At 48.0% G+C, this 23,313-nt stretch overlaps 1 protein-coding gene across 1 annotated transcript in view; it reads right to left on the bottom strand.

Annotated features, from left to right (window-relative positions):
* Window positions 1-422: 422 nt before the first annotated feature.
* Window positions 423-23,313, bottom strand: part of TMEM255A (transmembrane protein 255A) — a 55,950-nt gene continuing 33,059 nt past the window's right edge. Inside the window, 4 exon segments of the mRNA XM_019421845.2 lie at window positions 423-2,807; window positions 12,219-12,362; window positions 19,543-19,586; window positions 19,589-19,704. Of these exon segments, the coding sequence (XP_019277390.2) occupies window positions 2,649-2,807; window positions 12,219-12,362; window positions 19,543-19,586; window positions 19,589-19,704 (463 nt within the window). The 3' untranslated portion in view covers window positions 423-2,648.

Raw genomic sequence — 23,313 nt, 5'->3', positions numbered from 1 at the left:
GATGGCACCACTTTAGATAAAACTACACTTTGACCTCACCACCACGCTCTGTAAAATCTGTGGATTAAGGCCCGCACTTTGTGGAGAACAGCTTTGCAGCACCTGGGTTGTCGTCCGCTCCATCCCCCACCCCCACCCGGGCCCCAGCCAGTAAGTTGCCCGGAGGGAAACTCTGGAAGCCAAGCCGAATGGAGTGGCTTGCTGCTTCCTGGTTTGGTCTCAAAATGCCATCTCAGTCTGGATGACACTTTACTGCCACCCGCCCCCCCCCCCCCCCTTCTAACAGATTTCGCTTGTGGGTTAATTGCATCCTTGTGGTATCTTGAGCCACATTAGTCCGAAGTGAGTAGGCTGTTGTCTGTCACTGGCTTTGGGGTGTCTGTGATACTTTTGTACCTTCCATGAAGACGCACGTAAGTGAATAAGGAGGAGGACAGTTTTATTAATCTGAAACATCACAAAAGCAGTCTGGGTTTCCAACATGGCAGTGATACAGATTTTAAGCAACATCCAGTTTATACAGGTTCTGGATTAATATTTTAATGTTTCATGCCCAGTTCAATACTTTAAAGCAGAATTAGGAATAAAGCAGTAAATATTACAAAATGCAGTCAAGGTCCATATTGGAAATAGAAATTCCTTCATTACAGCAAATGTATTGCAAAAGAGTAAAGCAGCAAATATTAATTTTTCTAAGGTAACATGCACTGTATAGAATTCAATGTAATAAAAAAAGAAGCTGCTCAAATTAAGTGTTACAAAATCTATTCTGTTTCAAGTTATTTTGTAAAGTAAGAAAAATACATAGAAATGAGTCAGAGTCTTAACACTTTAAGAAATGTGATAAATGTAGGATATACTGTGTACTGGTGCCTTTTAAAAAATCAAATACTCAGACACGTTCACTAAAGCAAAAGGTAAAGTGTAAATGGCAAAAGATGTCACTGAGTATTACAAGTTGGTATTTGTATAGTAAGTCAATTGGTTACTAGTCCCTTTTTGAAATCCAATAGAATTTAATATGCTCAGAAGTGTAGAAAATAATAGTAATTCTACGTAACACAAAAGGATCATTTTCGTTTTCCCGATTTGAACTCTGGATGAGACATCATTCATGGTGCTGGAAGTTAAACCGAATGCTTTGCAAACATTGATTTGTGAACAGCGGGTGCACTTGTCGCGCCTTGCTAATTCTCGATGGCTGGGTGTCTACAAGGTAGATGGGAGCACCAGCATTTGCCTGCTACCTCGAATCCATCAAGTCGGGAGGTAGCGAAATTGGCTGGAAAATTTTCCAGTATGTGTTCTGTGTTTGCAGAACTGTCTAATTAGGTACCCTCCTGTAGCCCCTGTATTTTTACATTATACAAGTGTAGGATTAGCAGCCTGCCTTTAAATCAGTCAATCCTCAGGTTAGCGTAAGATCGCAGTGAAAGTGTTCATTCTGAAGTTGAAGGCATGGGTGCCAGAGTGTTAAATTCGTCAGGTTGATGGTTTAAAGCTATGTGTAATTAAAAGAACTGTACAAACACCTACCACAATGTGCCAGATGGATTTTTAAATCTACGGTAACACTTAAGAATTTGTCAGGTTGGCGACTTTTGAGGTTTTGCAGACTTAAAGCGGCATTGTGACACTTTCATAATCTTGAACACTGTCGTGATTGGTCTCCACACAAAAAAGGATGATTCTTTCGGGGGTGGGGTGCAGGATACGTGCGGTCTGCTGGGATTGAAGCACAATATTTGGAGATTAAATAGTCACAAAGATTAGTAACAATTCCTATCACCACCCAAGAACCTAATCTGGCATTTTTAACCGTCGGATTTCTATCTCCCGTAGCAAATGTCTTTTGTAGTACCGCGTCCTGCAGTGGAACCGCGGTCTCCTAAGTTACCGGATGTAGAACTGAGATCTACTCACAGCACTTCACATGTCGCTCTTTGTATTTCAGTGCTTCCTAAACAATCAACCCTGTTCCCGCTAGTCGAGGGAATATTGCACTTTTCCCTTTGGGAGGTACTGATAACAAAAGCTTGAGCTGAATGATCACAACAGCCATTTTTACAATACTCACGGAGAAGAAAAGGAGTACAAGATACGGGCAGCGTTTTTCAACATCCAGACAAAAGCAAACAAAATCTTAGCCGGAACGCTCTGTGTTGGAACCACTGCATAGCTCCATCATCTGGGAAATTTTCCTTAGGGACCGACGTTGGCGGTAGGGAAAGATAGGGCCCATAAGCCAGGTGCTTCAACCAAGGTGCTAGGGTGGCAATCTACAAGCGTCCGAGGAGGCCCCTGCATTTACACAAAGTGAAACAGGCGGTGACCACGCTTCTGCAGAGCGCAGACGCCAAGCCTGTGGGAAATGCAGGTCCGCGCGGGACACGCCTCTTGCTGGGACGGCTCCGCAGCCTTGCTTAAAGAGTGTGTTGCTGCCCTTCTTGGAAGCACTGGGTTCAGCCCAGCCACCCCTGCTCTGCACTGATGACGCAGAAGCTTCATCCCTATCTTTCCCTGGCTTGGCAAGCCTCTGTAAAACCGTATGCATAAGAATCACACCTTAAACGTTGTACCCTACACACTTCCACTAAAGCAGAAATACAAAAGCCACAATAATCTCGATAGCCAACAGGCATTCCTCTTTAGGGGCTGTAAGGTGGTGGTTTTTCAAAAGGCGGGTAATAGGGTGGAGAGTAGCGGGGTGGTGCGCTCGAGGACCACATGTAGCTGGGCGAAGGCGAGGCGGACTGGGGCTCATCAGAAAGTCCGGAGGGAGGGGAGGACGGAAAGACACCCGAATGCTGTGTGATAAAAACAGAACATCAGGTTAGGCAGCCAGGTGGCAAGTCCTCCGAAGTGCATGTTATTTAAAAACGCATTTGGACCGCGTTTGCTTCTGTTTGGAAGCACAGAGTGCTCCCACACCTCGCAAAGATCACGAGGGGCGGGGGCTGGTCCCACTCTCTCTCCCAGTCGCGCTACAAAGCTCCCACACAGACAGCACGGCATCCTCCTTCCCGGCCCCTTGAGCCCTGCATCCAGTTCCCAATTCTTGTCGCTCCTGCTTCTGTGTCGTCCCTCCAACCCGCCACTCCCTTTTCCACGTTCACAACCCAAGCCTTCGCTACCCCTCCCTCGAGCTATGGCAACAGCATCCCAGCTAAGTCTCCGAAACAAAGGTGCTCCGGGCCTTAAGAACATCTGAGGTGGGAGCCTGGGTGGCTCAGCCGGTTAAGCGTCCGACTCTTGATTTCGGCTCAGGTCACGATCTCAGTTCAAGCCCCGCATGGGGCTCTGCGATGACAGTGAATCCCTGCTTGGGATTCACTCTCTCTCCCTCTCCCTCTGCCCCTCCATGCTCTCTCACTCTCTCAGAGATAATTTTAAAAACAAAGAAAACTTAAAAGAACATCTGAGGTTAAGCCAGTAATACCTGGGAAAGTCTTTGCTACCAGAATATATCACGGAGCCCATCTCGCAGACCAAAACACAAAACAGAAACTAAGGTCAGAGAGGTTAAATGGTGTCTTGGACCTGGGCTCTTTTAAGTCCAGCAATTTCTGTTTCATCTTACTCGTGGCCCACCACCCCCAAATTCAGGGGAGGGCAGAAGAACACGGGCATGGAGGTGAGACTACCAACGGCGAGCACAAGGAGCGATTTGTCAGGTTGCAGAGACACAGGATTCAATGTGACTTTGTGTTGTCTTTGGGAAGAGAGAGGATATAGATTAAAAAAAAACACACACACAGTGGGGCGCCTGGGTGGCTCAGTGGGTTGAGCGTCTGACTTCGGCTCAGGTCATGAGCTCGCGGTCTGTGAGTTCGAACCCCACGTCGGGTTCTGTGCTGACCGCTCAGAGCCTGGAGCCTGTTTCGGATTCTGTGTCTCCCTCGCTCTCTGCCCCTCCCCCGCTCATGCTCTGTCTCTCATTCTCAAAAATGAATAAATGTTAAAAATAAAAAAAAAAAACAGTGAATTAACTCATGAGGAGTCATTTGCTACTTCTCTTTCCCTGGCCCATGTATATATAGACCCCTGACCCGAACGGTTTTCCTGCTCAAGGAGAGTTGGCCTGTTTTGTTCATTGCTGTATCCCCCAGAGCTGACAACAGTGCTTGGCAAGTAGCAGGTGCTCAATACATGTTGAATGAGTGACTGTAACCTCAGGACTACAGAAGATGAACTTGGCATGTGTTTTAAAAATAAAATCCATTTTCAAAGAATACAGTCACATCTTGTAGCTATCGCCGCCTTGCTCCAGCAGCGGCGGGACGTGGCTGAGGCGTGAAGGCCGGAGGGGGGTACGGGGATGGCGGGAGGCCAGAGGCCAGTTCTAGGCTCCCAGAAAGAGTGCACATAATAAACCAATGGACAGGGTGGAGAACTGCAGTTTTCGGGCGTGGCTTAGCTCTAGGAACACCCACTTAACACCAAAATTTCTCAAGAGTTCAAGTGCAGTTTGGGATGGTCGTTCCTTTACTTTGTTCACCTGGCCAGAGTCTGAGTGGATCATGTCATTTTTCCAGGCCTGGGGCAATCTAGAGTCAGCCTCCACATGAGATTTCTTTTTATTTCTTTTTTAAAATTTTGTTAATGTTTATTCATTTTTGAGAGACAGACACAGAGCATGAGTGGGGGAGGGGCAGAGAGCGAGGGAGACCCAGAATCCGAAGCAGGCTCCAGGCTCTGAGCTGTCAGCACAGGGCCCGACGCGGGGCTCCAACTCATGAACCACGAGATCATAACCTGAGCTGAAGTCGGATGCTCATCCGACCGAGCCACCCAGGCGCCCCTCTTTTTCTTTTTTAAAGTTTATTTATTTATTTTGACAGAGAGCACAAGCAGGTGAGGGGCAGAGACATGGAGAGACAGAATCCCAAGCAGTCTCCGCACTCTCAGCGCAGAGCCTGATTCGGGGCTCGAACTCACGAACCGTGAGATCATGACCTGAGAGGAGATCAAGAGTCAGACACTTAACCGACTGGGCCCCTGAGGCGCCCCGCTGACATGAGATATCTGGAGCCTGAGACTATCTGGGTGAGTCTCCTTATCCCCAGTCCTCACCCCTGCACTCCTTAGAAAGGGATGTCCAGGTTTCTAGGTGTTGCTTGAGACACTGAAATACCTGTCCACATAACGCTGGGACCGACAAGAGATGTAGGTGCCATTATTCCCTCCACCTCCCCCACCCCATCTATTATTTCACCCTGAGTGAAGGAACGTCAAAGGTCATAGAAACTGCAGAGCCTTTAAAGACAAAACAACTTGGGCACCTGGGTGGCTCAGCTGGCTAAGCATCTATTTTTTTTTTAATTTTTTCTTCTTTTAATGTTTATTCATTTTTCGAGAGAGAGAGAGAGAGAGAGAGAGAGAGAGAGAGACAGCGCAAGCAGGGGGCAGAGAGAGAGGGGGACACAGAATCCGAAGCAGGCTTCAGGCTCTGAGCTGTCAGCACAGAGTCGGACACAGGGTTCGAACTCACAAACCGCGAGATCATAACCTGAGCCGAAGTCAGACGCTTAACGGACTGAGCCACCCAGGTGCCCCAAGGGCCTGACTCTTGATTTCAGCTCAGGTCATGATCTCACAGTTCGTGGGTTTGGAGCCCTGCGTCGGGCTCTGTGCTGAGCGTGGAAGCTGCCTGGGATGCTCTCTCTCTCCCTCTCTCTCTGCCCCTCTCCCACCCGTGTGCTCTGTCCCTCTTTCCAAACAAATAAATAAACTTTAAAAAACCAAGACATTTGTATGGTGACTGCCTCGTCTTCCATTCTGCGCTACAGAACTCTCTCCTTTTCCCCCTCCCTCATCTTCAACCAAGAGCACTGTCCTCTCAGCCGGAGAGGAGGGCAAAACCCAGCGGGGACAAGAGTCCCCACGCGCAGGGACGCGGTCCTCTGCCCTTCTGGATGCCGCTACAGGCCGGTTTTAGGCGCTGCCAGCCCCAGGCGGGAGGCGCAAGCTCCCCACCGCACGGCTAGGAGGCGGCTGTGTCCCGGGAGGTAGGCACAGGCCACCGCGGGCGGCAGTTGCACGCGGTGGTAGTAGAAGGGGGAGGCACGACAGCCTTTGGTTTTCACTTCTCACTTTCGCGGCTGGGAAGTATTCAAGCGGACGGGGGTGGGATGATTCTCGCTTGGCTTTGGCGGCGGCGCCGGGAGTCTTCTTAAGGATAACATGGGAGGACTGGGGAGCTAACTGGCTGCAGTCCACACACCCTTGGGGCTGGGGGTGGGGCCCACAGTACCAGCGCGTCGTTTCCTAGCAACAGGCAGGCACCTTGGGAAGGATTTGGCTCTGTTGCAGCTGGGGAGCTGGCCTGGTGCATTTGGGCTCCTGCCTAGGAGTCGACTCCACTAATGGGACGGGCAGCTCAGAAGAACAGAGCTCTGAGCCCTTGTAGCCACAAAGCATGAAAAGCATCTAAATAGCCTACTGTGGGGCCTACGTCGGTGCATTCAAGCTTCCCGAAGCAGGGGAGGCGAGGCACGGGCTGGTGGTGCTTCCAGAGGAGGGCCACCCTGTCAGGACACACACACGGCTCTCCTCTCCCACCCTAGCCTGCCCCCTGTCTGCCGGGCGGCGGACCCACACTCTCCAGGACGAGTGTGCCCTTCTGTCGCGCGTGCTTCTCTCTCTTTTCGGGAGCACTGGGAGGCAGTGACTCTGAAGAGAGCCCTGTACCCCGGCCAGGTGACCAAGGTCACAGCGGAAGATGCTGTGTCCCCAGGGTAAAATCCAGGCTTTCTTGATTCTTTACATGCCCCCTCGGTTTCTGTTGCTGCCCCAGAAAGCGAGGCGGGGGGAGATGGAGAGAAGAGTGGATAAAAGCAAGAAGAAGAAAAAAGGGGATGGGTCAGAAACGAGAGAGAGAGAGAGAGAGAGAGAGAGAGAGAGAGACAAAGTTGGTAGGAGAGGGGAAATAAAGAGAACAGTTGAGTGGCAGCCGCTACCACCTTCTGAGGCTCTCGGCCACCTGGGCCGTATGCTGTCCCCCCTCCCCCCGGACCAAGCAATCCTTTCAGCAAATGGGCCTAGTTTTGGGGTGCCTGGGTGGCTCAGTCAGTTGAGTGTCCGACTCTTGATTTCAGCTCAGGTAGTGACCCTGGGGTTGTGGGATCGAGCCCCACATCGGGCTCCTGAGTGTGGAACCTGCTTAAGATTCTGTCTCTCTCTCTCTGTCTCTCTGTGTCACTCTCTCTCCACCCCCCCCCACACACACACACTTGCACACTCTCTCTCTCTCTCTAAAAATAAAAAATAAACGGGCCCAATTTCTAGTGGGTCAGTTTGGTGGCTGAGATGAAATCTCATGGACCCCCATGTGATTTCATAAAGAGCAGAAACAGAGGCATTTGCATTTTGCACAGGCTGAGACTTTTGTTTTGGGCTAAACTTGGCAACACACAAGTGGACGGGAGAGGAACCAGTCCACGGTTAGAGTGAAGCAGGGGGGCTGGCCCAATAGGCCAGACTGGGAAGGATGGCTGGAATCCTTAAGGGTTTACATAAAGCTACGCTGGGTTGAATTTCCCAGCAGGAGTAGAAACGGATGCTTTACACCCTATGGAATGTGGACTACTTGGCTGAAACTGAGGTTACGCGTAGTAGGGAAATGAACTGGGGCGGACAACAGAAGTGAGTATTGGGAAGATTAGCTAAGAGGCAAAGGTAGTCTCAGCTTCTATCCTTCCTGCCTTGGGGGATGGGGAGTTCATTAGAAGCCAGGACAACTTAGGGGCGCCTGGGTGGCTCGGTCGGTTGAGCGTCCGACTTCGGCAAAGGTCATGATCTCAGGGTTCGTGAGTTTAAGCCCCTCATCAGACTGGCAACTGTCAGCACAGATCCTCTCTCTCCTTCTCTCTCCCTGCCCCTCCCCTGCTCATGCTTTCTCTCTCTCTCTCTCTCTCTCTCTCTCTCTCAAAAAGAAGACGAAGGAGGAGGAGGAGGAGGAGGAGGAGCGGGAGAAGGAGGAAAGAAGCAGCAGCAAGGACACCTTGGAGGCCAATGTTTGCAAAAGTCCTGCTTCTGCAAGCTCAGCACTCACAGCATCCTCGGGGCCATCCGACCAGAGCGAAGTCATCTGACCACAAGGAATGTTTCCCAAGCTTTCTCTAACTGGACAGCCACCTCATAAGGGTATGACTTTGAGGGGTTAAAACAAAACCCTATGCGTCTCTTTCCTCTCCCTTCCATCAGCCTTGGGGTGAAAAGGAACAAACGCAAAGTCACATATAGTCCTATTTGGAAACGACCAGAATAGGGAAGTCATTCAGAAGAAACGTCTAGAAAGTTCACTTTTCCTGCTGTACTCTGGGCCCTTTTCCAATGTGAGAAGATCAGAAGGGAGCTCTGGTTTTCTGGCGTGTGGTGGGGGGAGGGGCGGGTCCGTGCTGCTGATGGTTTTATCGTCAGAGCTGGTGTGCGTTTTGCTGGCTGCTTTCTATTTATCTGGGAGCCCAAGCAGATGTTCCCCCATCCTCTTGGCCTTCCTGGGTAGAGACTGGTATTTCCTCCTATGAAACTATAAGGGAATTAAACTTGGTGAACAAAGGAAAACTCAATCCCAACACACCATTTAAGTTTTAGAGGGAGGGGCACCTGGGTGGCCCAGTAGGTTAAGCATCCGACTCCACCTCGGCTCAGGTCATGATCTCACGGTCATGAGATTGAGCCCGAAGTCGGGATATACGCTGACAGTGTGGAGCCTGCTTGGGATTCTCTCTCTCTCTGCCCCTCCCCTGCTTGCTCTCTTTCTTTCTTAAAATAAATAAATAAACATTTTAAAAATGTCTCCTTTTTTTTGAGAGAGAGAGAGAGAGAGTGAGTAGGGGAGGGACAGAGAGAGAGGGAGACACAGAATCAGAAGCAGGCTCCAGGCTCTGAGCTGTCAGCACAGAACCCTATGCGGGACTTGAACCCATGAGCAGTGAGATCATGACCTGAGCCACAGTTGGACGCTTAATCAACTGAGCCACCCACGTGCCCCATCATTTTGTTAAAAAGTTCTAGAGAGAAACAAATCGCTTAAAAACACATCACTCAGAACCCACACCACACAACTCTACGGTCTCCAAAAAGGAAACACGAAGACAGCTCGAATCTAGAAAAAGAACCGAGAGAGGTGTAAGAGGTATTCCAGCAGCCCCTGGAGGGAGGAGCAATTTCATAATTAATCAGAGAGAGTTTACTCTTTAGAGACCCTTTCTGAGTCATGATTAGGAAGCCCATAATTTAAGTCAGTAAAAAATATAAATATCCTAAAATTACCCAGGGAAAAGATCTATGCTGTGCTCAGATATATAGCTTCTCCAAAGAATTCTTGAAGCCAATTGTAGAGTCAGACTCCAAGGACAAGACACTGGTAATGACAAAAGTCTTTCCCTCAAAGGATTAAATAAGATGACCCTTGTAAAGCACTCAACACAATGCTTGGTGCATAACCAGCGCTCAATGAATAGGAGCTGTTACTAAAAAGCAGAGGCTTCGTGGGGCGCCCGGGTGGTTCAGTCGGTTAAGCGTCTGACTCTTGGTTTCAGCTCAGGTCATGAGCTCACAGTGTGTGTGTCCGAGCCCCACATCAGGCTCTGTGCTGGCAGTGTGGTGCCTGCTTGAAATTCTCTCTCTTCCTCTCTCTCTCTGCCCCTGCCCTGCTTGCTCTGTCTGTCAAAAATAAATAAACTTTAAAAAATTAAAAATAAAAAAGCAGAGGCTTCCACAAATCCCTGACGTCTGTGCTATAAGCCCACGTGTAGGTTTGGCTTAGGTGGCTAGATTTGGATCCCTTCGCTGGGTTAGGGACCCTGTTTCTGGGTTTCCATCGCACTCTGGGTAACAGTCTATTTACATTTTTTGTCTCCACTGCTGTCCCCTGACCCCCCCCCATCAAGTCCCTAGACTGATCTCTTTTTTTTTAAGATTAAAAAAAATGTTTATTTTATTTTTGAGAGCAAGGGAACATGAGCAGGGGAGGGGCAGAGAGAGAGGGAGACACAGAATGTGAAGCAGGCTCCAGCCTCCTCGCTATCAGCAAAGAGCCTGACACAGGGCTCGAACTCATGAACCCTGAGATCATGACCTGAGCTGAAGTCGGACGCCTAACAGACTGAGCCACCCAGGCACCCCCCCCCCACCAAAACTGATCTCTTAATGTAATCAATCTTTATATCCACAGCTCCTAGCACAGTGCCTGGCACATGGGAACACAGAGTAAACCCGGTTGAAATGAAGCCAACAGCCTGAGTCACCACTGGCATTGTCGATCTTGTTTTCATCCCTGGGGTAGTATTTGAATAAGGAAGGAGGGACAGAGAAATGTCTCCATACCCTAAAGAGAGTCTTCCCATCTCTCTCTCTCTCTCTCTTTTGTTTTTTTGCAGCAACCATAACCAGGGAGATTAATGTTCCTACTTCGGGGTACGTTATAAAGTGAAAATTCTTAAAGTCAATGTAATGAACATAATTTACCTCGATATAAAATAAATGGAGGCAGCCTCTTGGGCTGAACTTATGTGTGTGTGGCCCCTCTATGCCAGGATGACTTTTTTTTTTTTTTAAAGTATGCTCTACGCCCAACGTGAGGCTTGAACTCACAACCTTGGGATCAAGACTTGCGCACTGTACCGACTGAGCAGCTGGGCACCCCCTGGGATGACTTTTTATTACTTTTTCTTCCTGCGTTAATGTCCACATCCCTGTATTCTCTTAAAAGACTCTTTTTGCCTCCATCACTACTGAAATGATCTATACCCTTAACATTTTTTTTAAGTTTATTTATTTTTGAGAGAGAGAGTGCAAGTGCACGCAAGCGGGGGAGGGGCAGAGAGAGAGGGAGACTGAAGGTCTGAAGCGGGCTCCGTGCTGACAGCAGAGAGCCCCATGCAGGGCTCAAACTCATGAACCTGGAGATCATGACCCGAGCGCAAGTTGGACGCTTAACCGACTTAGCCACCCAGGGGCCCCACTGCCCTTTTTGAACATATTTGTGTTTCCCAGTCTGTATCCTATCTGGGTAACAAGTGCCCTCAGTTGTCTAACCTGTAAATACTGTAGGCTTTGGAACAAGTTCTAACATAATTTTTTTCCCAAGCTTTAAGGGACACCACCTTGTTCTGGTACCCGCATTTTGTAACAGCGAACACATCCAGGCTCACATTATCTATTACTATTGCAATAGAGTCCTAGACCCCCACGACAGTATCTAAACCAAACAAAAGTACACTTTATTCAACAAAATGGGGTTTTCTAGTTTCAATTATTTTGTTAATCGAAAGCTGAAATTAGGTTGCCCGAGGGCTTTGTATTTGCAAACTGGCTGCTTAATTGGAAGCACCCCCAAACACTCATGCTTTTATGTCCCCTTGGAGCATTCAGGGACCCTTAGTCAGTGGAAGCAAATTCATTACGGGCTTCTCTCCTTTCAAAGGTATTTCCTTTGGTCCTCAAATTTTTAATTAACCAGATTTCAATGTAATCCCCTTCTTCTATGGTCAAGGGTTTACAATCACTGTAAATGTTTAAAAGACCATTTTGCTTGTTTTCCTGAAGTGCCTAGTCCAGTGCTCAGCACATAATGAATCCCTTTTAATTAAGTGCCTTTCTTGGTTCTGTTTCTCTGTGCTTAGCCTCAGCTCAAATGGGAAAGGGGAAAGCACAAATTTGGTAACTCTATTTCTGACCCATGTAATAACAAGGCAAAAAAGGGGCGAGGCGTGTTACTAAAAAACAACAACAACAACAACAACAACAAAAAACCCCAAAACAAAACCTTTCTCTGTATAGTCCTAGTTAGGAAGTCTGGAGAAAAACAAGGAACTTCTTCCTCATTACAGATTTCATTCAATCCCTTGTGTGGCCAGAGTCCCTTGTGCTAAAGAACAGACTAGGTCTCTCTATCTGGCAGAGGAATGAGAAGAGCCATGCGTGGCTGGACCGGGGTCCATACGGACACATTAATGAGTATCATCTTCTCCTGGGTGCCGGTCAAGGCAATCTGGGACACCTTGATCCCAGCTCCTCCTCTCCCCATCTTTCCCATCTCACCTTGCCGCTGTCTTTAAGCTGGTCACTGGTACCCACAGGCTGCTGGAGGCCATCAGGGTCAGAGCCCGGCTACCTCGTACATATTAGGGAGCTTCCATAATTAGGGAGACCACAAGAGAGCATGAACGGCAGCAAGAATAATGGAGAATTCTTTTTCTCTCCAAGCATACCTGAAAGTCATACGCGGAGTATGGTGGCAGGTGAGGAGGGCTATGGTAGTAGGTATTATACGATGCTACTTGAGGACGAGCATAGTAAGAAACAGTTGGATGGGCATTTTCAACAGAACAGTTCAGTGCTGGCAGAGTTGGGTTCTGTAGAAAAACACAAATTAGAAACAACATAAACGTTCGTTAGCAGGAGAGTGATTAAATAAACTGGCACATCTAGCCCGTGGAATAACATGCAGCTATTGATAAACAGACAATGATGTGGACCTATGTTTAGTGACAGAGAAAGTTGTCCAGGATATATTGTTAAATTAAAAAAAAAAAAAAAAAAAAAAAAAAAAAAACCACCGGCGGGGCGCCTGAGTGGCTCAGTCGGTTAAGCTCAGGTCATGATCTCAAGGTTCATGGAGCCTGCTTCGGATTCTGTATCTCCCTCTCTCCATGCCCCTCCCCCACTAGCGCTCTCTCTCTCTCTCTCTCTCTCTCTCTCTCAAAAATAAAAAATAAACATTAAAAAAAAGTCACTGGCAGGGGCGCCTGGGTGGCTCAGTTGGTTAAGCCTCTGACTTTTGCTCAGGTCATGATCTCACAGTTAGTGAGTTCGAGCCCCACGTCGGGCTCTGTGCTGACAGCTCGGAGCCTGGAGCCTGCTTCGGATGCTGTGCCTCCCTCTCTGCCCCTCCCGCACTCGCACTCTGTCCTCTCAAAAATGAACAAACGTCAAAAGATTTTTTTAAAAAGTCACTGGCAAAACTAAGGTCACAGTAGAAAGATCAGTGGTTGCCAGGGGTTGTGGTTGGGGGGATGAATAGGCAGAGCACAGAGGATTTTTAGGGCAGTGAAACCAGTCTGTATGATATTACAATTATGGACACATGTCATTATATGTATGTCCAAACCCATAGCGTTACCACACCAAGAGTGAACCCTAAGGGAAACTATGGGCTTTGGGTGATAATGACTTGTCAATGTAGGGAAGTTCGTCCTTGATAACAAATGTACCACTCTGCTGGGGATGTAGTTAATGGGGGAGGCTATGCGGGGGGTGGGGGCAGGGAGGACCTTCCTCTTAATTTTGTTGTGAACCTAAAACTGCTCAGAAAAAAACAAGTCTTAAAAAAGCCACTATTATATTAATATAACATGATTCCCAATTTATGTAAAAACAAAGACCCAAACAACTATGTACCTATGTGCATTTGTAAATGAAAAGAAATTCATCTGGAAAGATTCAAAATAGACTGTCTACTGTGGTTATCTCTGGGGAGGGGAGTAGTATCAGGAGGTATATGGGGACCCTTCACTCTATTTCTTTTTTGAGTTTTTTAAAAATATATTTATTTTGGGAGAGAGTGCACCCACTTGAGATCATGAGCGGGGGAGGGGCAGAGAGAGGGAGAGAGAATCCCAAGCAAGTTTTGGGAGCCAAGCAGGCTCACGAACCGTGAGATCATGACCTGAGCCGAAATCCAGAGTCGGGCACTTAACCGACTGAGCCACCCAGGCACCCTTCTATTTTTTTTTTATAGTATATTACTTGTGTCATTCCCCCCCAATTTATTATTTTGAAACATTCAAACCTATAGAAAAGTTGAAATCACTTATTTATGTGGTTTTCAAAAACCCAAAAGACAAAGACAAGAATAAGGCCCAAAATACAACATGTCACATCGACAAGGCTGAGCAGGCTACTGCGCTTGCTGTGACGGAAATGTGACGAATCACAAAGGGTTTGTAAAAGTCGTGAGGATTCCTGCAGGTTGCAAGCTTGCTAAGGAGCTCTCATGCACACGTGAAGGGTACGTGTTTCTGTGTTTCTCACCGGCCCTGCCGGCGGAAGGCAACACCCTAGCAGTACACAGAACCCATGAAGGACCAAGCAGAGTATATCGATCCCCTTTTGTTTTTGGCACACAAAACGGCGCTGAAAGAATTTAATGCCATTTTGATAACATGATGGTGCGTGTAGCCCTTCAAGGGTTAAAGCTGATCTTGTCCAGGATGGGGAGTTCCTGCTCTCAACAGGGCCGAAACACTGCTAAAGGAAGTCACAGCTCATTAGTGCCCAAGTAGGGCTGTCCCAAGCAGGACCTGACGTGTGCCGCGTGGGTCAAGGCACGGGGTAAATGTTTTTCCCGTGTTCCATGGCATTGACACGGCTTCCATTCGTGTGGATAGCCAAGGGCTGTCTGCAAAATCAGTGTCTTCGTTCTGGTATGTATCTACTCCACGTGAACGGAGAGCAGACGCTTCCTCTCAAGCGATGAAAATGTGTGGGCAGGCTTTGGCAGTGGCCACGGGCAGCCACGTTGGGGTGTTGGCAGAGGACTCTTCCCTTATAGCAAGTTTCAACACAGTTCTACTGCTCTCTTCCTTGGAGTGGGTTACTGTTTACATCTCTGGGAGCTTTGAAGAGCTACAAACCTCAAGCATCACAATGCAGCTCACGGACAAGCAGAGAGAAATGTCTGTCAGCCCCTCCCATGGGTGGGAGGGGGCTGAGGTCCTTGACCAACTCCAGGGGCTGGCTCACTTTCTAGAGAAAGAGTGCTCAGAAACGCCTTGACTTCGCCACCAGAATTCTAAGAAGAAATCTCATCCCTGAGGAGGTCCCAGAAGTCACGTTCCCTTGGCCTTCTGTTAGTTAAAAACACGCCCTCCAGCTCTTGCAAGATGAAATCAGTTCATCTATGCAAATAAACTAAGCCTAGCTATAGAGAAACAATCACGCAATGTAAACGTTATCTATAAAAATTGTTGTGTGCTCAGCGAGGCTGGGGGCCCAGGCTAATCTCTGAAAGGAAGTTCACTATTACAGAGAAAGCAACACAAGAGGAAGATTGAATAAGCCCAGGAAAGCCACAGAAGACAGGAGAGTCAAGGGTAGAGGGCGTAAAGAGAATGGTGTGTGTTTCCGTTAAAATTCTGGGGCTCCTGGTGCACCTGGGGGGCTCAGTCGGTTAAGCGACCCACTTCGGCTCAGGTCATGACCTCGCAGTTCGTGAGTACCAGCCCTGCCTTGGGCTCCTCGCCGACCATGTGGAGTCTGCCTGGGATTCTCTCTCTCCCTCTCTCTCTCTGACCCTCCCCCACCTGCGTGTGCTCTCTCTCTCTCCTCTCTTTCTCAAAAATAAATAAACTTTAAAAAATAAATAAATAAAATTCTGGGGCTCAGAAGTTATGACACCCCCACTACTGATCGGTAACATTTTGAGCTCCAGGGAAACAAAAGGTTACTAGGAAGCACAGGAAATGGTGAAAGCAATCTTGCCTGGACAAAACTGACTTTATTCTGAGGCAATGATTGTGGACTTTTTAAAGAGGGTCACTTTCATTCCTCCCCACTTTACTCCAAACCATAGACACCAATTAGGAGAAAATGGCAAGATATAGTCACTTTTGAAAGACTCATCTCAAATTCTTATATCTTTGGTCAACAAACACTTCATCAAACATTTCTCAAAGCTCCTTTGCCCCAGGGCACCTGGGTGGCTCAGTCGGTTAAGCGTCCGACTTCCGACTTCCGCTCAGGTCAAGATCTCGAGGCTCCTGGGTCGGAGCCCCCTGTCGGGCTCTGTGCTGACAGCTCAGAGCCTGGAGCCTGCTTTGGATTCTGTGTGTGTGTCTCTCCCTCTGCCCCCCACCCCCACTTGTTCTCTCTCTCTCAAAAATAAATTAAAAACATTAAAAAAAAAAAAAAAAAAAGCTCCTTTGCCCCAAGCCTCCTCTGGTCAGGGAATGAAGACATCCTTGTTCCTCTCAAGGCAACACATTCTGCAAATGGCGGCTCCTGGCTAATCCCGTTGACAGCTGCCAGCTAGCCCTTGGCTCCTGTCCTCACTCCCTGGGAATGGCTTTCACCAGCCAGCACCCCTGGGCCTCCCTGCGGATCCCAGGGCATTCCACTCACGGGGGCGGAGGGGGGGGTGCACACCACAAGTCACCAACTGCGTTTGGACCCAGGTCGAGGATTTTATTGAGGTTCACCTGTTGATGTTCCAGGTTTGTCTACACCACGTCTCAGAGTGACTGAAGTGGGGCACCTGGGTGGCTCAGTCAGTTAAGCGGTTAAGCGTCCGACTCTTGATTTCAGCTCAGGTCATGATCTCCCTGAGCCCCGCATCAGGCTCTGCGATGACAGTGCGGAGCCTGCTTGAGCTTCTCTGTCTCCCCCTCTCTCTCTGCCCCTCCCGTTCTCTCTCAAAATAAAGAAATAAACTTAAAAAAAATAAAGTGATCGAAGTAATGGCTCCTTCCTGGCACCCCATCTGAACATTCCCACTTAACTCTCCCATCTCATGAATCGGATGCCCTGCCCCTGATCTTTGCTTTCATCTTTCGTTTTCCCCATTGGTCCTCCATTTGAGTTCCCAGGCCCGGCATTTGCATTTCCCTTGCCCTCCTCCTCGTTTCCTCTTAAAGAAGCTCCGGACAGTTGGAAACAACTCGCTTTTAATTGTTCTAAATTAAAGCAACTAAACAAAGGAGGTAATGTGTGGTAAAACACTTGGAGAACCGGAAAGGGCTATCCAAATGTCGGTCCGGGCAGCTGGGACGCAGTAGAAAGAGCAAAGCTCTGGCATCTGACAAACCTGGGCTCCAGTCCCAGCTCTGCTATTTAGTTCTGGGCAAGTCACTTGACCTCTGTTGGCCTATTTCCTCATCTGTTAAATGGGGGCAGTAATACTTACCTCATAAGGTAGTAATAGCAGGGAGGAGTGAAGGAAGTTAATTGCGCAAAAGCCCTCTGTAGAAAGTAGAGGCTCGTGATTCTACCTGTCAGAACAGACCCTCAACAAACCCCCGTTTCCCCTAAAGATCAAAGGTCACAGTGAAATGAAGAGTCCAAAAATAAACCTGTACATCAACGATCCACTGATTCCTTGCAGGAACCCCACGGAGCCTACTGAGTAGTCGCCCACCACCCACTGCATTTGCGCATCAGGGTAGCTCGGCCCCCTGGGTCCGAAAGCACTAGGAACGATCCAGATAACCCTTAACATCCATCCTGATGTGCGATCTCCTGAACCCCTGACCCCCGAAGCTTCCCTTCCAGCAAGAGCGGCTCCCATTCTACTCAGCGCCTCCACTTTCACCGGCCCCCTGGGGAAGGTCTCCAAGAACACAGAGCATCCTTTGTTCAACCCACAAACAGCTTTTCTGAAGCCCTCCCGCCCCAAAGTTCCCTCAGGCCCAAACCTACAGGGCCTCCTCCCTCTGAGGGTCGCACCTCTGCTGGTGTGCCCCCACTCCTTAGTGCTTGGGCATTCCCCAGTGGGGGGCGGGGTGTGGGAATGAGAAATGCGTGTGTGAGAGAGGGAGAGAAAAAAACAGACAGACAGACAGACAGACAGACAGACTGGACGTGAGTAGGGATGGAATTCTCTTGACTTCCAGTCACCAGCGGAACACTCAATAACTTCCTGTCAACCTGCTTCTGCTGCAGTGTTTTCTTTTCCCCCATCTTACCCTACCTTTCCCTTTCCATTGTTTAGCCTTTTGACAGGCCAAGGTCAAATTACAAACTATCTTTCAGGTTCCTGTTCCTCAGGGACCCCAGAATGGGACAGAAACACCCAGGGGCTTAGGGGCTATCTGACTCATTTCTGGGGTCAAAGGAGAACCCTTTTAAGCACAAAATAATTCCCTAAACATATGTGGGACGCTTCTTTAAAGCGGAGGCACTCAATCCTGGCTGCGGAGCAGAACCACCTGTGGAATTTTTAAAAAATACTGAGGCCTGGGGCGCCTGGGCGGCTCAGTTAAGCCTCTGACTCTTGGTTTCAGCTCAGGGCATTACTTCATGGTTCATAAGTTCGAGCCCCACATCGGGCTCTGTGTGCTGATAGAGAGGAGATTGCTTGGGATCCTCTCTCTCCCTCTTTTTCTACCCCTCTCTGGCTCACGCTCTCTCTGTGTCTCAAAAATAAATAAACATTAAAAAAATATATTGATGCTTGGGGCGCCTGGGTGGCTCAGTAAGTTGAGTGTCCGACTTCGGCTCAGATCATGATCTCACGGTTCGTGGGTTCAAGCCCCGCATTGGACTCTGGGATGACAGCTCAGAGCCCGGAGCCTGCTTCGGATTCTGTGTCTCCCTCTCTCTCTGCCCTTCCCCTGCCTGTGCGCTCTCTCTCAAAAATAAATAAACATTAACAAATTTTTAAAATATTGATGCCTGGGCTTCAATTTAGACCAATTAACTTAGAATCTTCGGTGGAGAGGTCCAGGCATCTAAGCTATTTTTTAAAGTTGTTTTTTTTTTTTAATTCTGAGAGAGATTGAGAGACAGAGAACAAGCAGGAGAAGGGCAGAGAGGAGAGACAGAATCTCAAGCAGGCTCCGTACCATCAACGCAGAGCCCGATGTGGGGCTTGAACCAACAAACTGTGAGATCATGACCTGAGCCGAGATCAAGAGTTTGACGTTTAACCAACTGAGCCACCCGGGTGCACACAGGCACCCCCAGGCATCTGGGCTTCTTGAGCCCCTCAGGTGATTCTATTCTAAAAGGAAGCCAGGTTGACAACCATAGTTCTAAAACTATTCTCTCCATAATTAGAGATCAAAGTTTGTTAAATAAGCAAAGGAATGCTTAGTAATGCTTTAAAAGCAAAGGAGGGAGGAAGCCCACTCTTACAGGGAACTTACTGAGCGTTCAGTCCCCTGTGACTTGGCGCGTGCGTGCTTGTGCACACACACACGCATGCACACACACACAAATATGGAAAGGAGTTGAGAGGGAGGATAAGGAACTTGGGGAGGCTGAGGTTGAGGACAAGACCCGGCAAGCAGCTTAGCCCAGGGGTGGCCCTTCAGATGGAGAAAGAGAAGAGCCCAGATGCTCTTTCTGGAGAAACTCCAGGATGAAATTCCTGGGGACGGAGAGACCAGCATTACTCTTACCTGAGCTAAAAACCTCTTTGCTTCTATTTCTCCCGAAGTCAGTTAGGGGAAAAACTGCCCAGAAAGGTTTCTACTAAAAGTGTGTGTTTGTGTGTGTGGGGGGGGGGGGCGGGGTGAGCATGAAAGGCTGTGTTTATATAACCAGCATGAACGGGAGAATTGAGGACACTGGCTCTTCATCCCCGCCCCCAGAATGTACCTCAAGAACACAGACAACTCATGTTAACAAGAAATTTTTGCCCACTAATGACATCGCCTGTCTCCTTCAGTTTGAGATGTTTGAAGGCAGCTATATCCTTGAAGCAATTGCTTCGGAGTCCTCCCTTTGAAACGTGGGTCCCCCTTGCCTCCAACCTCCTAGCCTCCACCCTGGCCCCTGAAAGGGGCCTTTGGGATAAGAAGCCGCTTCCTTCCTTACCATGTCCTTAAAGCCTCCAAGAACAGCGGCAGTGATGATGCCAGGAACAGGCCGACGATGTTGAGGATGGTGGCAGACCAGAGCAGGTGGTAGAGGTGGATGATGTCCTGGCAGCTGCTGACGTCGATGTACTCGTAGTACCCACCGGTGATCTCCACCCGGCTGGACAGGGAGAAGCACACACCCGTCAGTCTCCCGGGAGCAGGCTGTCCCCTAGGGCTTTGGCTACTACGCAGCTCAGCGAAAAGACAGGTGAATAGGTGGGGAGCTATGGTAAGGGACGTCATAGCCATGAACGCACTGGGGAGCAAGGCACCGTAATAAATCAAAGTGCGATTGCTGCTTAGGCAAAAAATAAATTGAAAAACTCACCTCCTACCTACCAGACAAACACTTGTTGCCGTCACCGACACGAATCCTAGACAGCGCACATTCACGTTTACTACGTGCCAGGCACAGCGCTAAGCATTTTACATACGTGAATTCATTAAATCTGTGCTGTCTAAGATGGTAGCTACTAGTCACTGTTGAAATGCAAATGAGTTAAAATTCAGTAAAACAAAAAATTCAGGGGCGCCCGGGGGCCTCAGTTGGTAAAGCGTCTGACTTCCGCTCAGGTCATGAGCTTACAGTTCGTGAGTCCAAGCCCCAATGGGGCCTCTGTGCTGACAGCTCAGAGCCCGGAGCCTGCTTCGGATTCTGTGTCTCCCTCTCTCTCTGCCCCTCCCCTGCTCAAGCTCTGTCTCTTTCTCTCTCAAAGATAAATAAACATGAAAAAAAATTTTAAAAATTCAGTTCTTCAGGCTCACCAGCCACGTTTCAAGTGCTCAATAGCCACACTTCTTACAACGTTTTTTTAACGTTCATTTATTTAGTTTTGAGACGGAAGGAGGGGCAAAGAGACGGGGAGACAGGGAATCTCAAGTTGGCTCCTCGCTGTAGCGCAGAGCCCAATGCAGAGCTCGATCGCACAAACTTTGAGACCATGACCTGAGCCGAAATCAAGAGTCAGAGGCTTAACCGACTGAGCCGCCCAGGGGCCCCCTGGCTACACTTCTAAGAGCCACACTAGTGGCTGGCTACTGCTCTGGACAGAGCGGATTACATTTCTGTCACTGCAGAAGGTTCTATTAGACAGCACTGCAAATCCTTATGATATTCTATGAGGTAGGTACTATCACCATTCCCATTTTCCTGACCAACAAACTAAAGCAGAGAGAAGTCAGGAACTCGCCCGAGTCATAAGTGAAAAAGCTGGAATCTGAATTCAAGCTTCAAAGATTTCACCGTTTCTCCTCTTTCAAAACAAAACATCAACAAACACAAAACAATGTCCCAGTAAAGAACTAAAGCCAAGTTGCTGCACAAAACCTGAATCTCACCTCCTTGTGGAGGCTTTCCCTGACCACTCTGTCCAAAGACACCCCCGCTCAGCTCAGTCACTGTCTATCACATTAGTTGCTACAGACTGAAGTGTATCCCCTCCAAAATTCCTAAGTTGAACACCTAACTCCCAAAATGATTGTATTTGGACACAGGGCTTTTCGGAAGTAATTAAGGTTAAATGAAGTCAGAAGGGCAGAGCCTTAATCCGATAGGACTGATGGCTTTATAGAAAGGAAGAGAGAGAGAGAGAGCAAGTTCTCTCCGTCTGTAGGCGCTGAGGAAAGGCTGCGTGAGGACACAGTGAGAAGGTGGCCATCTGCAAGCCAGGAAGAGAGCCCCCACCAGAACCCAGCCATGCTGGTGCCCTGATCTCAGACCCCGAGCTTCCAGGTCTATGCGAGAGTGAATGTCTGTTGTTTAAGCCGCCTACTCTATGGTATTTTATTATGGCAGGCAGAGCTGACACGTTAGCCTTCTTGAGCTGCTCTCTAGCACTCACTCATTACTGTCTGTCTCTTCACTTGAATGTGAGCTCCGTGATGGCAGGGACTCAGTTCCTTTTGTTTGCTGCTCTCCCTGACACCTGGTCGGTGCTACATAAATCTGTGTTGAATTGATTAAGTGAAAGTTCCTGTCTTCTGGGATGTTGCAGACTAGTTTACAACTTGGCCGCTGGAATCGCTAATGAATCTCCAACATTGTGGTTCTTAAAATCACAACCAAGTGCCCTGGCATCAGGATGGATATTACGTGTGACTCCCCTGTTGTAAGAACACTGGATGTGAAAAAGGACAAAAATGAAAGGTTAACCTCCAAAGGCAATCAGGGAGGGATTATTCACACAAGAAAAGACTTTTAAACTTTACAGGTGATTTTATTTTATCTCAGGATCTTTTAAAATCAGTGTTTTTCTGAGGAACTGAAATCAGTGTGGTTACCGGACAGACTGCATCGGAACCATTGGTGTGTTTGTGTGTACATGTGCCTGCCCGTGTATCAGCGTGCTGTTTGCGTGTCTGTGTGTGCATGTGTCTTTGAGAAACAGATGCTTAAACACACAGGTTGCTAGGCCCAGCCCCAGTCCCACAGAAGCCGGCAGAAAATCTTAGGGTGAGCCTCGGGAATCTGTGTTCATGAGCTCGCTGATGTTTGAAAGCCACTGTTTTACTTATTTTTTATGTGTTAGGTAAACTCTGCCCCCAACGTGGGGCTCCAAGTCACAACCCTGAGACCAAGAGTCACATGCTCCACCCGACTGAGCCAGCCAGGCGCCGTGAAACCCACGGTTTTAAATAGTAAGCTTCCATACTGAAATTTTAAAGGTGTCTTAATTCGTCCGAATTTGAACCAGATTTCAGTATTTTCAAGACTATAACTGGAGACCACCCACAAGCAAGGCGGACACACAGAAAGCTTATTCCCACTACCAGTGGCTCTCTGCATACATCAGGGAACACAGTAACTCCCAAGTAATTATTACTCTTGGCAGGTAGAATATTTTCTTTCTGATATTAAGTAAGAATATGTATAGCTATCTACCATCATAGATGTAGGTCAAATCTGTGATTTTGAAAAACGAATACAATTATAATAACAAAAAGTTCTATAGAGTACTTACAATTACCTGGTACTATTCTTTGTTTTTGAATTTATTTATTTATTTTGAGAGAGAAAGAGTGCATGCATGCAAGCGGCGGAGGGCAGAGAGAGAGGGAGAGAGAGAGAATCTCAAGCAGGCTCCACACTGTCAGCACAGAGCCTGACCGGGGCTCGATCCCACCATGAGATCGTGACTTGAGCTGAAATCAAGAGACGGACGCTTAACCGATTGAGCCACCCAGACACCCCCACCTGGTACTATTCGAAGCAGTGTGCAAACACGAACTCACTTAATCTTTAGAATAACCCTATGTGGTAGGGGCTATTTTTATCCCTGTTACCTACAGATGAGAAAATCAAAGCAGAGAAAGAAATTAATTAAGTAGTAGAGGTGAGCTTTGAACCCAGACACGCTGGCCTTGAGTTTATACTTTACCATGACATTTTCCTGCCTCTCAAAATCAAAACGGAGCCCCACTGACATAAATCATTGTTGAATTCTGTTACTCACTCATTATGAATTATAATCGAAAAATCAGATTTATATTTCATGCTACATTTTTTCAGATTACTTGCACATATCTTTTATTCTTCACTGAACCTAGAAGAAAACCATGAACCATAACATTGGCACCCAGGATATTAGACACTGGGTGAAGAAATGATCCGTTAAAGAGGGATCAAGAAAGAAGACATATTTCATTATCCTTTAAAAAAATTCTCTCTTCGGATATAAAATATTAACATATCCCATGTTTATTGGGATTTTAAAGCATTACTCTCATC

The sequence above is a fragment of the Panthera pardus genome, unplaced genomic scaffold (assembly GCF_024362965.1).
Source record: "Panthera pardus isolate Hobbes unplaced genomic scaffold, ASM2436296v1 HiC_scaffold_27, whole genome shotgun sequence".
Classification (NCBI taxonomy): Eukaryota; Metazoa; Chordata; class Mammalia; order Carnivora; family Felidae; genus Panthera; species Panthera pardus.
This window is presented reverse-complemented; position numbering and strand designations above follow the sequence as displayed.